Source organism: Perissodus microlepis, chromosome 18, assembly GCF_051167445.1.
Source record: "Perissodus microlepis isolate ML-2025 ecotype Zambia chromosome 18, ASM5116744v1, whole genome shotgun sequence".
Lineage (NCBI taxonomy): Eukaryota > Metazoa > Chordata > Actinopteri > Cichliformes > Cichlidae > Perissodus > Perissodus microlepis.
In genome coordinates, this window is record NC_140478.1 from 12,062,210 (window position 1) to 12,078,514 (window position 16,305).

The 16,305-nt window shown below is 40.8% G+C and overlaps 3 protein-coding genes across 4 annotated transcripts in view; all 3 read right to left on the reverse strand.

Moving 5' to 3' along the window:
• The window catches only part of LOC146367414 (dipeptidyl peptidase 9-like), a 17,485-nt gene extending 16,601 nt beyond the window's left edge, over positions 1-884 (reverse strand). The window contains exon 1 of one of the 2 annotated variants that reach the window (XM_084911995.1): positions 488-884. The gene's annotated coding sequence lies outside the window, so the exon portion shown is untranslated. The remainder of the gene's footprint in view (positions 1-487) is intronic. The other variant, XM_084911994.1, reaches the window with a different exon arrangement.
• A 187-nt stretch (positions 885-1,071) lies between these two features.
• On the reverse strand, positions 1,072-4,673 carry rps15 (ribosomal protein S15). The gene is given in 7 exon segments (XM_084912646.1): positions 1,072-1,232; positions 2,295-2,529; positions 2,945-3,030; positions 3,429-3,449; positions 3,451-3,522; positions 3,524-3,570; positions 4,655-4,673. Coding segments are annotated over 7 exon segments (594 nt in total). The 3' UTR covers positions 1,072-1,118.
• A 1,710-nt stretch (positions 4,674-6,383) lies between these two features.
• Positions 6,384-12,948, reverse strand: cnn2 (calponin 2). The gene is made up of 7 exons (XM_084911996.1): positions 12,759-12,948; positions 10,072-10,193; positions 9,875-9,941; positions 9,427-9,564; positions 9,204-9,320; positions 8,384-8,530; positions 6,384-7,808 (listed from the first exon to the last, which is right to left on the reverse strand). Exons 1-7 carry the CDS (start codon positions 12,813-12,815, stop codon positions 7,503-7,505), a joined length of 954 nt encoding a protein of 317 aa, XP_084768122.1. The 5' UTR covers positions 12,816-12,948; the 3' UTR covers positions 6,384-7,502.
• Between the last annotated feature and the right edge of the window lie 3,357 nt (positions 12,949-16,305).

Here is a 16,305-nt window from a genome sequence, read left to right on the forward strand (position 1 = left end):
ATACGGAAAGAGCCCATTTGAGTCAGGTAGATACCTGACAGCGTTTAAAGGCTTAATATTAAGGATGGGAAATTAGTAGAGTGAAATGGTAAAATAATAATACCGGTGCCGCTGATGGTAACAGTTAAGGTTAGCTTGCCTACAATAGATCTTTGTTCTTGATTTGCAACTACTCACTCACGCCGGGAAAAAACACCGGCAAATTTATTTGAGCCAACATTTCAAACTCAGCCGATGTTACTTACATCCTGAGGTGAACAACAAAACCCCAAAGATTTTAAAAACAGGCAGCAAAAGACAGTTATTAAATCGTGTTTGCCTTCGCTGCCTTTTGACAGGACTGTTCCCCTCTGTCATTCTCGCTCTGAAGCTAACTAGCTAGCTGCCGTTAACCGGGCTGGAAGCTAGGTTGCCACAAGCTAGCGGTGTCTGGTTTTCTATAAAAACAGGCTCTGTGAAAGAAGTTAAAATTTAAACCAACACTTACCAATTCGGCCACTGTTTCTTTACCCGGCTTACAAACCTTATTAACTCGATGTCAATAAACAGTTTTGAGACCGCTAGAGCTTGTATCCATGGCCCAGAATGGTCACACTCAAATTGCAGCTGGCTCTGAGATTCAAGAGGCGGAACATTCGTACTGGTGGAGTACAAACCCGGTGCTTTTTTCAGCCGCACCGCTGTTGCTGCTCTGGTATCAGCGGCGGCAGGAACTTTGTGGTCAGTATTACAACTGCTCACCTTATTTGAGCATGAACAGCTTCCCAGGTCAGGCGCTGATGCCTGATGTGAAAAGCTTCAAGATGAAGCAGAGACCATGTCAAAAAGGCTGAAAGCCGTTAATTAGCAAGTCACCAGTCACTTCGACGTACATATCATCTTTTGTTTTGTAAAGAAATGTTACATTTCAGGGACTTAGACCATTTTTTCAGCATAAATCAAAATTCAAACAAAGCACCTTATCTTGGAGTCTTGCATTTACAAGATTTCTGTCACCATTCCATCTGCATTGAAATATGCATTCAATTTTCATTTTGAGCCATAATGTAAAAGAAAATCAACACAATCATGTTGTGTGGAGCACCCAATTTTTTATTTATACAAATAATACAGCCATTCTACTTCAGAGGGATGAAACGAGAAGAGTGTGTGGCTCCAATACCAGGGCGACCGTGCTTCACTGGCTTGTAGGTGATGGAGAACTCTCCCAAGTAGTGACCACACATCTCAGGCTGCAGAGAGGGGACAAACAACACGTTAAGTACGGAGCAATAGAATTTTATGTGACAGAGATCAGAACATATTTACTGACGTTTAAACAAAACAGCTTCTCCTCAACAGCTTGAGCAAAGTGTAATTTGATGTGTACAAACAGGGATGTGGATTTGAAAAATACAATACAGTAGGAATTCTTTTATACAGGATATGCAAGATTCACAAACGTAATGTATGATTCAAACTACTTTTGGCTGTCCCCTTCTTTAAAAGGTGGATGCCCTTCCTGACAACCCCAAAGAGATGTGGGCCTACTCCCTGGATCAACACAGGAACCTTTGCTTGTCAGTGTAAACCTGTACACTTTGGACCCACTAAATAACACACTGACTTGGTCACTACCAAAATAGGGAAGCTTGGAGGCATGCAGTATCTGTGCACATTGAAGCTGGCGTACTTAAGGGGTTTTACAACACCAGATTATTATGCATCATCCTGCATTCATAATCAATCACAATGGAAGATTTGGCTCATAGCATATTTTACTGTCAACTTAAAAATTGATGTGATTTTTTTATTTTTTATTTAACTAGTCAATATGTCCAGCAGGTCTAAAAATACGTCCTATACTGCAGTAGATTATGCATCACAGTGTACTCAATGTAAAGCGGTGACTTTAGGAAAACTTGGTTTTTTTAACCAACTAAGACAGTGTACTAATTATCAGCCATGTTTAATCACTTTGACAACCATGGTCAGATGTAGCTACAGTTTCACATTACATTTTACTTACATTTGATAAAAATGCTCCGTGAGCCGCTTGAGCTGAAAGTCAGTTTTTGGAGGGCAATGAGTGAAAACTGAATGAGGTTTTAAATGGGCAAAAGGTCAATTTATTGGTCAGTTATACCTGATGGACCAATGCACACTTTAGTTTGGGGCCTTAGTTTTTCCCCAAAATAAATAATCATGGCCTATATGATCAGTTTTATTGGATGGGTGCGCTGATTTAGTTCAATGGCAGAAATAAAGCCACCCCAGCTTTTCAAACTGTGCCAATTACCAGACTGACATCTCACCTTGATTTCAACCTGGTTGAAAGTCTTGCCATTGTACACTCCAACCATAGACCCAACCATCTCAGGCAGGATGATCATGTCCCTCAGGTGGGTCTTCACCACCTCTGGTTTCTCCATGGGAGGAGCCTCCTTCTTTGCCTTGCGCAGGCGCTTAAGGAGAGTCTGCTGCTTGCGACGCAGGCCACGGTTCAGCCTCCTCCTCTGGCGGGCGCAGTACAGCTGCATCAGCTGCTCACTAGAGGCAGGACACAGAGGAAAACAATTTAAATCAAGTTTCAGGCCTCCAATTCCCAGATGCAAGTAAGAGAAGAAATCACGTGTCAATACACAAACTATTCAATGCTGTCAGACACATAAAGGTAAAAAAAAAAAAAAAAATGGCTGCCAATATTAGACAAGTAAATTCTAGTTTCAGTGTCCAGTCTCAAGCCTCTTTATTCAGTTTTGACCTGCAAGTGTCAGAGTTGAATAAATCTTAAAAATTGGACAATTTTATTTGATTTTCAGTGAGTCAGTATTATCACTTATAAACCCCTCTGAGTGTCTTACTGTGACAACAAATTACGTTATGTCAGGATGTGCAGTAGTAGTACAGTAACTCTAGTTGACTGAATGACATCACCAGTGACCATATCAGTTGTGTCACTTACTAGGACATGTCCAGAAGCTGGTCCAGGTCCACACCTCTGTATGTGAACTTCCTGAAGGTACGCTTCTTCTTGATCTCGGTATCCGCCTGGAAGAAACGGGATCACCCCGGTGAGTAGGTAGCTTAGCATTTTACACTGATGCTTCAGAATTTAACAGGCGTCACTCATTTTCACCATTAAACGTCTACAGGTCGGTTTAATAACCCATGCACAACCAACTACAGTAATATTATAATGATTATTTTATTTCAGCTACTGCTACGGGTAACGCTCTACCACCGGGTTAGCTTAGCCATAGCTCCGGCTAGTACGGAGGCTGTAAACACAGTTTAATCTTTCATTTGGAACAACGATTTTCTACTGGATGGTAATAAAAACTGTGGAACTACTCGATGACACAGTCAGCTGTTCAAATCAGCAACTTTAGAGCCCCGATGCATACAGATTGTAGTCTGACTAGCTGCGAGACGGCACAAACACCTACCATCTTGCCTGATGTTCCGGGGGAAAAGAACGGCCAGAAGTCTCGCAAGGCCAGATATCGCGCGATTTCTGGCAAACATCCGGTGATGTTTTCCGGGCGTTGATCTCCTCTGTAAACAGCAGGTGGCGCAGCTGCAGAGTTACTGCAGTTTGTGTCCAGTGTCAGATTTCAACCAACGTGTCCTGTTTTCATTACTGTCTGTGTTACCACAGATATGGCAGGGTTAGTTCTGCTTTTTAGGAGGAGAGAAGAGTTACACAAACAAAAACATTACAGGAAAGTAGTGAGCAGACAGATCTTCGCAGAAAGGCAGTAAAAGTGTTCCGAAATTCTTTAAGTCAGATGAAGTATTTTCAGTTCATGCGGTGTCCCAATTGGCCTTAAATCTTATGAGACCATTTCATTTAAATAACTAAAACTCCTCACGTTTATCTCATGACTACATAGGTCTAGGCTGGAAACCCCGGGACTAAACATACACAGTTGTAGACAGTAGTTTAAACACACTGGGGGTTATGGGCATGAATATCATGGTAATTTGTGGCTTTTAAGAGTCAAGAGTCCAAGATCATCAGTTCAAATAACTTTACATCAGTACACATTATTCAGATGTATCACCACTTTGCCAAGGTCTGGAAGAAGACCCAAATTATCACCCTCAGATGAGAGAAAATTGGTTGGGATGATCAGGAACAACCCGCAAACTACAATAAACAACCAATTTGTTGTATCTTCAAGTGTCCTTTTTGGCTTGCCTGGGTTCACCTTGTGTATACAAGTGCTAAGTGCTTCAACTTGACTTCATATCAACAGCTAGACAGTTAACACTTGGACACAGTTGGGTCATCCAACAAGACAATGATCCCAAGAACATATTAAAACTGGTTTTCAAATGGCTAAAGCAGACCAACATTCAGCTTCTAGAATTCACCTCCCTAAAGCCCCGGACCTTGATCCTATTGAAAATTGAATGATCAAATATTCAGTCAGAATTATTTGTTGATGTCAATTTCTGACCATACGTGTACAGTTTCTAACTGTCCAGGTTCATATAAAACTAGTTAACAGACTACGGATATATAGCAATATGTAACTTATTTTATTTGTTATACTGGGACTTGGTTACTTATTGCAGTGTTATTCATGACCCTTCCCATCTTATATTACGTCATCTCTGCCTGGTTTGTTGTATCTTCAATTGTCCTTTTTAGCTTGCCTGGATTTACCTGTGACAGATGTATACATTGTTTCTTGGTTACACATAAATGCTATGGCACAAATTCAAAATATGTGTCAGTCTAAATAACACGCCCAAGTTCACACCCCGTATGGGTTTTCATAGTGAATAAATATTGAAAAATTATAGCACCAAATCAACTGTAGTTTTATTTATTTTTTATTATGTTTTAAAAAGATATAGATGTAGATATAGATATAGATATATAGAGAGATATATATAGGAGTGTTTTGTTCACAGTTACATCTTTATGAACAATCTATTATCTCCAACATAGCCCAGAATCTATCTAGCCAAATTTAATGAAGCTTGGTGAGAGTGTTTTCAGAGGAAGACGCCGCTCAATTTTGTACAGATGTGTATCACTTTCCTTAAAACTGTGAAATAGTACATGGGCTTTGGCAGAGATCTACGACCTCTGAATGTCTTTCTAGTTAGACAACTACTGAAAGGGCAAACCACACTGATTGTTGAACTCAGCCTTCATTTGGAGCTCTGCTGCACTGCTGACAAAACAAACACTTGCCAGAGCATTTGAAACCCAAACTCACAGCTGTTAATATGACAGTAGGTGTCTCACAGTTTTCCATGACACATGCACACAGACACACACACACACACACACCTACAAGGTCAATATAAAATCAGTTATGCTTTTGCAGATAGTAAATTTGTAAAGCCAAATTCAAACAGCATTTAAATACACGTTTCATTTGACTGAACTGACACCAGCACGCACTCACTGGACAATTCATATGCTATACCAATATGGACATTTTAGCCCTTATTGACATGATGCCAGATTGAGATCTGGTTACTGTGGAGGTCATCTGAGTACAGAAAACTCATTGTCATGTTCACAAAACCAGTTTGAGGTGATTTATGCTTTATGACATGGTCCATTATCCTGCTGAAAGCAGCTGTTAGAATTTTAAAAGGGATGGGCATGGTCAGCTACAATATTCATGTACATTGTGGTGTCGCCCTGTGCTGTCTTTTGCTCCTGTAGCCCATCTGCTTCAAGCTTTGACAGGTTCTGCATTAAGGGATGCTCTTCTGCATACTTTGGTTAATGAGTGGTTAATTTGAGTCACTGTTTCCTTCTTATTCAAAGCATTCTTTGAACTCTGACATCACCAAGGCCCAGAGGACCAGTTTGTGGTGTTGGATTTTTTTTTTTTGTTTTACATTTATCAGTTTCAGTGTTTTAATCTTTTGAATTATTATTGTATGAAGGGCATATGCCAGAGCCAAGATTTCGAAGAATCAGTGTAGGTGTTATAATAAAGACAGATGACTCAGTCGTGTAAATATCCAAAGTCTAAATAAAGATCAGGTAAGTTGTAATAAAATTAATTAAATTAACAAATACTAAGGATGTTTCTTCTGTATTTTTTTGTTTTCCACGTTCACAAAATAACATATCCATTTAAATTTCATTTTCACATCAAGTTTTATTTAACAATAACCTTGCAAAGAAAAAGTGCTGCACACTGGTTATTTTCTCTTTCAGACCCAGAGATGGTTGTGTGGGAAAATCCCTGCAGATCAGCAGTTTCTAAAATACTCCGATCAGCCTGTCTGGCACCACCAACCATACCACATTGAAAGTTGCTGCCATGCGATTGGCCGATTAGATATTTGGATAAATGAGCCATTATACATAGAGCGGCCATCGAGTCTGTCTTAATTCAAACACACACAAAAAAGCAGCATAGTCCAATACCAAATTTTATTCAATGTCAAGGTACAAAACAGCCTCCATTCAAAAAAAAAAAAAAAAAAAAAATTACAAACATGTATAAATAATAATCTTACATGATCAAATATATGATTGGTTTGCATATCAACCAATATCTAATGAGTCACTGAAACATTGTTCACTGAAAAACAAAGAAGAATCCAGTATTCTTGATTGGAATGTTCAAAACTTCACTTGAGAATCATTTTATCCACTCCTCCACTGTCCAAAGAAAACAAGCCTCTCTCCAGTCAGATTGGTTATGCAAACAAAGGAAATATTTCCTCTGTTAAAGAGTGAAATAAAGAAGTGAGAGAAATAGCAGAATTTAAAGAAGACTGGTTTGTTCTAACAAATCCATTTTGTTCCCTCATCTGTCAGAATAACCAAAACGGACGATTACCGCGTGTCAATACTGAAAGGATGAAGAAGATACTGAAGTAACAACTAACACGAAATAAGTTTACATTCTCATTCACAGGATTTTTTTTTTTTTTCCTTTTAAAACACAGATGATACAGCTATTACAGGAACATAAGCACTGGTGATTTCATGGAAAGATGCATTTTCTCATAACCATTTATTGTTAACAAAAAAAAATAAAATAATCCCTAAGGTTTCACTTTTAGTTTATGTTGCCCTTAAAGAAAATCTTGGGATCCCTCAATGAAACTAATGAGTTAGCAAAGCCACAGGAGGACAAAAAGACAAAAACAAAAACAAAAAAAAAAAAAAAAAAAAAAAAAACCACACCACCAACACAAAAACAAAAAATAAACCAAAACAAAACTTTGGCACATGGACAGAAATCCCTGGGATATCTAGCCAAGCCAAGTGATTGGCTTTTGTGGTCACTTCAAATACATAAAGAAATTACAGAAATACAGCTCATGATGATATGTGTAGATGGTTTTGTACAAACAGGGGTAAGAAGACATTTTCGTACAATACTAAGAGGATACGGCCTACAAAAAAAAAAAAAAAAAAAAAAAAGTGCAACATCCTAATGATATAAAAGATAAACCACCTTTCTGTCTCGCAGAACTTGCCAGCCTTACACAATCACGCTTTCCCTTCCTCCGCTCCCTCCAATCTTTTAATAATCTGTTCCATCATCTTGGTACACCTGCTCCTCTTCCTGGTAGCCTTGGTAGCCCTCGTCTTGGTAATCTGGGATGTAGTCACGGGCGACACCAGCTCCATTTTCATCACCTGGAATCTCAGTGGCTTTGGGACAGTACTTGGCATCGTAGATCTGCCGTCCCAAGCCAAAGTTCTGCCCGCTCTGGTTAGCCCCTTCTCTGTATCCCATCTGTAGAGACATGGTGCTGTTGTCACACTTCTCTGTGCCCAGCTTCTGGTCGTAAATGGCACGCCTCGTTCCTGGAGCCGTCATCCCAGCCTGAAGTGGAGACAGGAAAAGGAAAACTGTCAGATTTTGTGGAATTCTCCCCAGCATTCCCCCCCTCTCCTCCTCCTGCTTGGCAAACACGAGACTGGCCCCAGACATTTGGCCACTGGGTTAAAGAATACATGTCATTCATCTAGAAAAGATCAGGAACACAGAGGATCTGTTGGGGAAATCAAATGCTACCCGGCAACCATTTATTTCCACTAACAGCAGCTGCCATGGTTTCAACAAACAGAGCCATAATGTCATTAATGTACTCACTGTAACAAAATGACCATTTTTATAAACTGAGAATATATGTTGATGTCAAGCTATCCTTAATCTAGTATTCTGCTGATGTGTTCAAATTGTTTCCTTAGTCTGTGTTGTAATTTGTTATGGCAAAAATATAACAAAAGACTTTGCTCAGACAGAGACTGAGCTTTGCCTTTTAGATAATACAGGAGTTTACAGCTTTCTACAAGACCAAACACGACTGTAGTTTACAGCAGGCAAAGAACGCCAAGGACAAGCCATAACCAGTGTCCTGAAGCTTATTTCTGCTGCAGTCCTTTAAGAATGCATACCTGACTCGCCCCTTTGTTTGTTCCCATCTGCAGACTGATGGTGGTGTTGTCCATGGGGGCCTGGACTGGAGCCTTGGGATCATACAAATGTCTCCTGGTGCCATATGCACTCATACCTGCCTGACTGGCACACTTATTGGTCCCCATCTGAAAAATAGAACAATCACTTGTTGTATATAAATGATCAACAGTCATACAAGATCAATAAAGAGTTTGTGTAAACTGTTGCACAACATCACTGCATTTCTCACATTTTATTGTTTTGAACAAGTGTGGGACTGTTGATACTGGTACAACACTAACCAAACGTGTTTTTAAAAGTTTTGACTAAGCTGTTCCTCATATTTGCACCGCTCTCAAATTGCAGTCGAGGTATTTCTTCACTGCTTGAGAAGTGCTTGTGTTTACTTGATACCCTTCCAGGTAATGGAGGGGGAAGGAAAGAAAAGAAAGCAGGGAGGTTTGAAGCATCAGTGACAATGTGCAGCTCTCGCACAGAAGAACGCTACTCAACATGAGATCATCATGACAAAGCCTTCTTTCACAACAGTTTCGCCACTTGCAGCAGTGAGTTCAGCTTTGCGAGCACGTAGCCCGCCTGTCAAAACGCAGCCAGAATGATCAGATCATTAAAAAAAAAAAAAAAAAAAAAAAAATTCTTATTTCTAATTTTTTTGATCTTTATATTTCAGGAAAAAAAAAAAAAAAAAAAAAAAAAAAGAATCAAGTTTAGTCCCTTGTCTGCATTTCCTTTTAAAGCCCTGGCCCCGAGTTTCACTCTGCGAGCATCAGTCCTGTGATATTACACTGAAAACTGTACCTGTAGGCCAATGACACACTGTCCAGCCTTCATCTTCTCATCGTCAAACATCCTCTGCTGCTTGTCCGCATACTTCACCCCAATGTCAACCCGCGACTGGCAGCCCTTGGTCTTGGCCTGAGAGAAAAGGCGGTGTAGAAGAGTTCTCATTAAACTGCGATCATTCCCCACAAAAAACTACCACTACCGTTTGTGATGTGATGTGACGTTTTTAGAGACTCACCATGCTGGCGAGGGCGAGCAGAGTCGTCTGGACCTGCGTCATGTTGCCATTCTCAAACAGATCATTGGCCTCGAAGATATCATGGGGCTTCAAGCCGTACACTGTGAGAGCTTTGATGAAGTTTGTCAGGTTCTCCAGCTAAAGCCGCACCAAAGTAAACAAGAGCGACAGGTTTTAAGCTGAAGCCGGGCGATTATTTCTCTCATTAACAAGTTGCAGTCAAATATTTTTATAAGCACTAACTATTAAGAAACCAGTTTCAGATAAAAGCAGAAGCAACACTGCTAATGTCCAAGTATAGCCATGAGTGTGATTCAGTGCACTGACATCCTCAGCACAATGCAGGGAAGAGGCAAGTCTAACTGCTTGCTGCACTTCTAGCGTCAATGAAGTGCTCCTGCTCACAAGTCTGCCGCGCCCTCAATTAGCTAAAATAAGACAAACTCACCTGGTGCCAGTTCAGTGCTGACTGGTTGATCTTTCTCACAGAGCCTGGCTGCAGTCTGTTAATAAGTCTGCAAAGTAGAGAAAGAACGGGGAAGAAAGAAAGAAAGTGAGCTTTCCAGATCTGTGTGCATATTAAAAACAGATGATCGAGGCCCTGGTGGTTTAGCGTGACAGAACTTTGATGTAGGCTCTGCTTACTCGCACAGGAGGACTCCGTTTTTCAGGCCTTTCTGGAAGTCGGGGCCGATGGAACTGCCGGTGATGTCTTCGATCCAGATCCTGAGCTCCTCTTCCTTCTGAGGGTCGTACTTCTGTGCAATCTAGTTGGTAACAAAGGTCAGAGGTCACATGTGTGTTCTGCAACCAAGTGGGTGGCTCTTTTGAAGAACAGTAGATGCAGTCACACCAGCTTCTTTTGTCAGCAGTGGAATAGCTCGCCCTGCCCTCAATGACCTCCCACTTCAACACTCTTAAGATATAAGAATTCTATTTTTCTCCAGCTGCTGATAACGGAGCCGCGCAAACACCAAGGACCGAGGTGATGATAACCAAAACACACACCACGAAGATTTCAGTTTTAGTTGTTGTTCGTTTTAAAAGGTTTATTGTGACTGCATGAGGCCAGGCTTCATGGTCATCCCCACATTTTCACTTTGACCGACTCCTACAGACAGAGTTGGTCAGATTTCATTCTCATAAATGGTGACTCCACCATGGCCCGACACACACATACACACACACCCCCACAGAAACACACACGGATATCCTGTTTGGTAAACTGTAACAAAGTCACCGGAGGCACAGGAAGGGAGCTGCTGTAGAAAGAACAGGGAGCGTCAGTTTTTAAGGGGCTTAACGTGGTCTGCTGAGGGCGTCACGGTTGAGGCGTTACTCTGATTTAAAAGCTTTACCGACGGATGCAGAGCATGAGAAAGAGGCCATTCAGGAGGAGAATCGGGGTCACGTAAACAAACAGCAGTTTCATGAGCTGAATCTGAAAAGCGGACAAATGGAGAAAAGTGACCTAAGAGTTAAACAGGTCAGCTTTTCTCCTCCTCCAGTGAAAGAGAAGAAGAAGAAAGAAAAAAAAAAAGTTCTGCGTGCAAACTCACAACCAGCCAACAATTTTTCCTTGTCCCCGAAGGCAATGGGAAACTAAACCGCAAAAGTAACCTACTATTTACGTAGAAGCAGGCCGCACACAGCTCACAGCTGGCTGCGCTCTTCAGGAATGCCTGTCTTCTAATTAAATTCCCTTCATCCAGTTATCCGCATATTAAAAGACAACACTGGCCGTTTTAATTGCCCGCAAGGAATCCGACACAGATGTAATTTCCAGCGACAAGCTGAACGCGAGGAATTCAGCCCGCAGTGCTGGGATAAAGGGAGCTGAATGAAGCGAGAAGGGCGCCGGATTGTGTCTGTGTGCCGAGCCGATGAATGAATGTGCACTGAGATAAATAAATAAATAAATAAAACAGTTATTGCAGTGTATCAGTGTGAGTTTGGGGATTACTCTTACAAGCAAAGACTGTGTTTATCAGTTTGTAAGGGGGGGGGGGGGGGTAGGTGGAATTTAAAAGCCTTAAATGCCTCACATTTTAAGGGTGAGCTACGTCACTGACGGCAGGAAATACCACTCTCTTTAGTAGACCCCCCCCCCCTCTCTCTCCTTCTTCAAGGACGCCTGTGGTAATGGACAGAGGAAATCTGCATGCTTTCTTTACGTCAGCCACATGTTGTTCTGTGGAGATCTGGGGAGGGGATACGACCCTCTCTTTCTCCCTCTCCCCCACACAAGGGTACATCCAAAGAATGCAGAAGGGGAGGGGGATGAGGTGGAGGTAAGTTAAAGTGCCCTTATATGCGGGTGTCAAGAGAATGAACAGAAGGCTAAGGACAGATTAGCTGTAACACTTGTGTGAGAAAAAAATATATATAAAGGAACGAAGTTAGAAGCAGTCTGCTTCCTAATAACAACGAAATGGACAGTAAGTCACATTTAAAGTACTTTAAAAAAAGGGGGGGAGGAAAGTTGGCGAAAAGTGATGTGCCAACGTGATCGGGCTTGTCACCTTTGAGGTTTTAACTCGATCCGGCTGTGTCCAAATAAACGAGCTGCTTTCCCCACGAAGGTCCCAATCAATAAAGTTACACATTACCCAGAACTTGCGGAGGGGGTGTCAGTCGACACCTTGGTTTTTCACAGAGTGAGTGGCTGAGGAGGTGAGAGGCTTTGTCCCTGCACTGATCTGGCACGGTGTGGAGAGCAAAGTTAAAGCACGAAGAACAGCGCTACACCTTACCGCAGGAGGGGAAGTGGGGAAACTATTCTTGCAGAAACCACGAGAACACATAGAGAAGCAATGAGAACAGTGGCATCCAATCCGAGGGCTAACAGGTCAATTACATTATCTACTAATGCGGGTCACAACGCAGGGCAGAGAGCTGCACGGGCGGCGGAAAATGCTGGAAACGGGGGTAATTTATTTTTTTTTTTTTGCCACAACGACATGCTTGTTTGCCAAGAGGGACAACGCCCATGGTGCGATTTTAAGTTAAGTCTCCTGCACGAGGAGAGGGACTAAGGAGGTCCAAGGTGTTTAACTAGACCACAACTTATTTCTTTGCAAACTATTCACACTCGACCAGAGTTTAATTATTCATTTATTTATTCATTTTCCGACTTATACATGTATAAAATATAGTTTTAAATCTTTTTATTCAAACTCCCTTTTTACCCCCGCTGATTACCTTTTAACCTGAGCGCCATATTAAAATGGAGGCCAGGTGATTCTCGCGTTAAGAGAGAAGCGCAATGAAGAAGGCGAGAAAAGTTCCATACGACTTAACTTTATATCGGAGAGAAAAGTATGGCCACCTACCTTGTTTTTCACTTCTGCGGATAACCCATAAGCCGGACCTTTGTTAAAGGAAGACATTTTCAAAGTGTTGAGATTTTTCCTTTGAGAGTGGCAAACAATAATAAAAGAAAGAGACTCCGACTTGAGGATAAAAACTGCGCTAAAATATCTTCGAGTTTGTCTTCCAATGAAACCTCGGAGTGAACTAAATACTTCCTTTCTCTTTTACGGGCGCCAATTAGAGCGCTCCCACGGTTTCTGTCAAAGAGTCTTGATTCACGAATCAAGATAGTTCACCCCTGAACGGTCCGTCCCGGAAATGACCCTCCGAAGTTTCTAGGTGGTTTTTTTTGTTTTGTTTTTTAATTGCAAACTAGCTGAAAAGAGTGATTATTGAATATTTAGCACAATTTCATACAGGTGAAGAAGGAGTTCAGTTTCATGTGCTCTTGGTTACGTAACACAGTCGTATTTTTTGTTTATCTTGTTTTTATTTTATGTGTTTTGTTGTTTGTATCTGCATCTGTCTGGGTTAGCCGGCGTTAAATTGCTTGAGCTTGCAGAAAGACTTTTAGGATTTTAGCATTTTGTGTGTGTGTGCACTGGAGAATATAATTCACTGAAAGCATGAACCAGGTAACTAAATACATTAAATATGGGGGGTTAACTTTGGATTTCCAGTTTCATTTCGTTGTTCTTATCTTGCAAAGTGGTTTTACATATTTTAGTCTAGCTCAGATTCTCTAAACACGATCAGGTTTCAGTTTCATTTTTCATTAGCTGTGCTGTTAGTTTTAGTTTCTTTCATGGCTGCTGTTTTCACATGTGATATTTGGATTAAATATAATAATAAAACCCTTTACTCAAAGTCAGGTACATGTCCAAATCTCAGTAAACATACGCACCAAATACTCTTCAAGCTGGTTATGCCAACAAATTTGGCCAGGCTGACAAAGATTGAAACTGAAGATATTTCCTGTATACTTTTTTTTTAACTTTAGTTTTGCGAGTTTACAGCATTGTTTCAGTTCACTTTTTATTTATTTTACTGTATCTCATACCCGAAAAATACCTTCTTTTTTTTTCCTGAAACCAGTGCAGTCCTTTTTTTAAAAAAAATCTTGGTCACCTTGTATGCATATCAGATTTTTTTTCTATGTAAATAGACATTTTATAAGCACGTATCCTACACTTAGAAACTGTTATGTGGCTGTTATAATTATTGTATTTATTATAAATTTGTATTTTTTTAAGTTTCTTGTAATGCTCTTAAGATAAATAATCCTTATAACAGAAACATCTATCGATTTTGTTACACTCATCCAGTTGAGGGTCGTGGGGACTGAAGTCTGTCATGACTGTCGTGGGGTGAGAGGCAGGGTACAACCGGAACAGGACACTGATATGTGGCATGGGTTGAAGCTAGAGTACCCAAAGAAAACCCACAAAGAAAAGGAAGCTCCACACAAAAAGGCCTCAGACTGTATTTGAACGCAGGACCGTCTTGCTATGAAGTGTCAGTGCCAACTGCATGAAACAGTTTTCAACTAATATGTAAAAACGGCCCATTAGATAAAGAGCACATATATAAATAATTAAGCAATGCCTGTCATGAGTTTAGAAAATTACATACTAAATGTATTTTTAGGCCTCCATTCAAAACGCACTACTGCACTACTCAGTAAAAAAAAATATTTAAGCAAAAAGCGAGAGCGGTGACTTCTCTTGATAGCCCTGTATACTCTTCGTTCCACGCTTCGTTAATCGATCCTAGGCTCCACCTTTCCCCTGCTCTTCCTTAGGTCGCGATTTATATCAAAAACTCCTTATATGGAAGGAAACTTCCCAAATTCCTGAATAGTGGGAGTGAACCTCTGGTCCCACCCTGCATACCAGACGTGGAGAGAGGACGAGACAAATTGTCGCACTTTTTTGAGTCACGGTCAGGGGGAGAAAAAAGTTATTTGGGAATGAGCTACTGGGCTGACGTAATGTCGGTGGTGTGAGGTTTTCAGATAACAAAACTTCTCCTGGCATGTCAGCATGTGTGAAAGTCCAGGATGCTATGTAAGACGTATCTAAGACAATGTATTAGTGGCGCATGGTATAATTTAAGCTGGCAGTGAGCTGGACAGGTCAGGGGGTTCTTTCTTTATCTTATTTCGACAAAAATACCCACAGAGCACAACAGAAACTCCTCTGAGTCTTTCTGCGAAATAGATGAGCTCTAAGAGAAGCAGAGAGAAAACGTATTTTTCTGTACAATAGGCTGCTTTATGACAGTGGTGCATCAGATTAGTATGACTCCATGTGACACCGACGGTTCCTCCCGACATGAACACATGCTGGAGCCCATCGGTGTTACTACCTGTACTCATCGGATACACCTTTCTTTCTTCTTCGGCTGATGTCTTTGACAGCCCCTTGAAAAGTTTGTCCAACATATACTGTAATAAATATTGTAAGTATGGGGGTTTTTGGCTGTTGTTTTTTTTTTTAAGTTTTGAAATCTGTCCCACTGACTGGGGACAATCCCACTGACGCTATTCTCCATCTTTCCCGACTATCCATCCAGTATCAAACTACTTCCTTTCAGCGAGTGGGAAGGAAAAACTCCCTTTTAACAGGAAGAAAGCTCCAGCAGAACAAGGCTCGGAGAGGGGCAGCCAACTGCTGCAACGGTGAGGGCAGGGAGACAGGACAAATGACACACTGTGGAAGAGAGCATTGATTTATGAGTATGAATATGTGGCCCAGGGACCCAAATTAATCCACCAAAGCTTTACTCTTGTGAAAACTGCAGTTAAATAATTAATACCTGAAATATTTCAATAATATGCACCACTGCTGGTGGATTATAAAAGAAAGTTTCATTCCTACAAACTCCTTTCCACTGGGATCCATAAATATTAACGTGCTTGCAATGACAGTAGACTGAATGTGGAAAAAACAGAGATATTGTTGAAAGTACAAATATTTTTAAGATGTGCCTCCTAATAATTTGTGCTGTAAACAGATGTTTGATTCATTTTTAGAACGCATATTCGATTGAAGATGAAGATCTATGAGTTATAAAGTCGTAAAGGTTTTCATTTCCCATTTTCAGAGGCTCAAACGTAATTGGACGTTTGACTGAAAGCTTTCAGGCCAGGCCTTTTTTTCTCGTCATTTCACAGCAAATTGAACAGATAAAAGATCTGGAGTTGATTTCAAGTGTTGATCTTTCATTTTTGCACGCCTGAAAAACCCAACAAACCAGTCAGAGATAGCAGAAACTTTAGGAGTGGCCAAATAAACAGAGTCCTTAAAAAGAAGGAATTCATTGTCAGAAAGACCCCAAGAGACATCTAAAGTGCATGATAAGATAATTATTTCCATGGTTAAAAAAAAACCCCACTACAACATTTAGACACGTGAAAACACTCTCGAGGAAGTAGGTGTGTCATTGTCCAAGTAATGTGAATGCACAGGGTGCAAACGCCTGGTTACACTCAGGAACAGGGAGGACTTTGCCCAAAAAAGCCTTCACCGTTGTTTGGATTCACCTTTTATTATGGATGAAGTATGG

Excerpts from the sequence above, each read along its gene's own strand:
- cnn2 (XM_084911996.1), bottom strand. The coding sequence starts at position 12,815 with ATGTCTTCCTTTAACAAAGGTCCGGCTTATGGGTTATCCGCAGAAGTG. Across the intron at positions 9,942-10,071 it reads AACGGAGTCCTCCTGTGCGA|ACTTATTAACAGACTGCAGC; the intron begins GTAAGCAGAGCC and ends TCTACTTTGCAG. Across the intron at positions 9,565-9,874 it reads CAGCACTGAACTGGCACCAG|CTGGAGAACCTGACAAACTT; the intron begins GTGAGTTTGTCT and ends GTGCGGCTTTAG.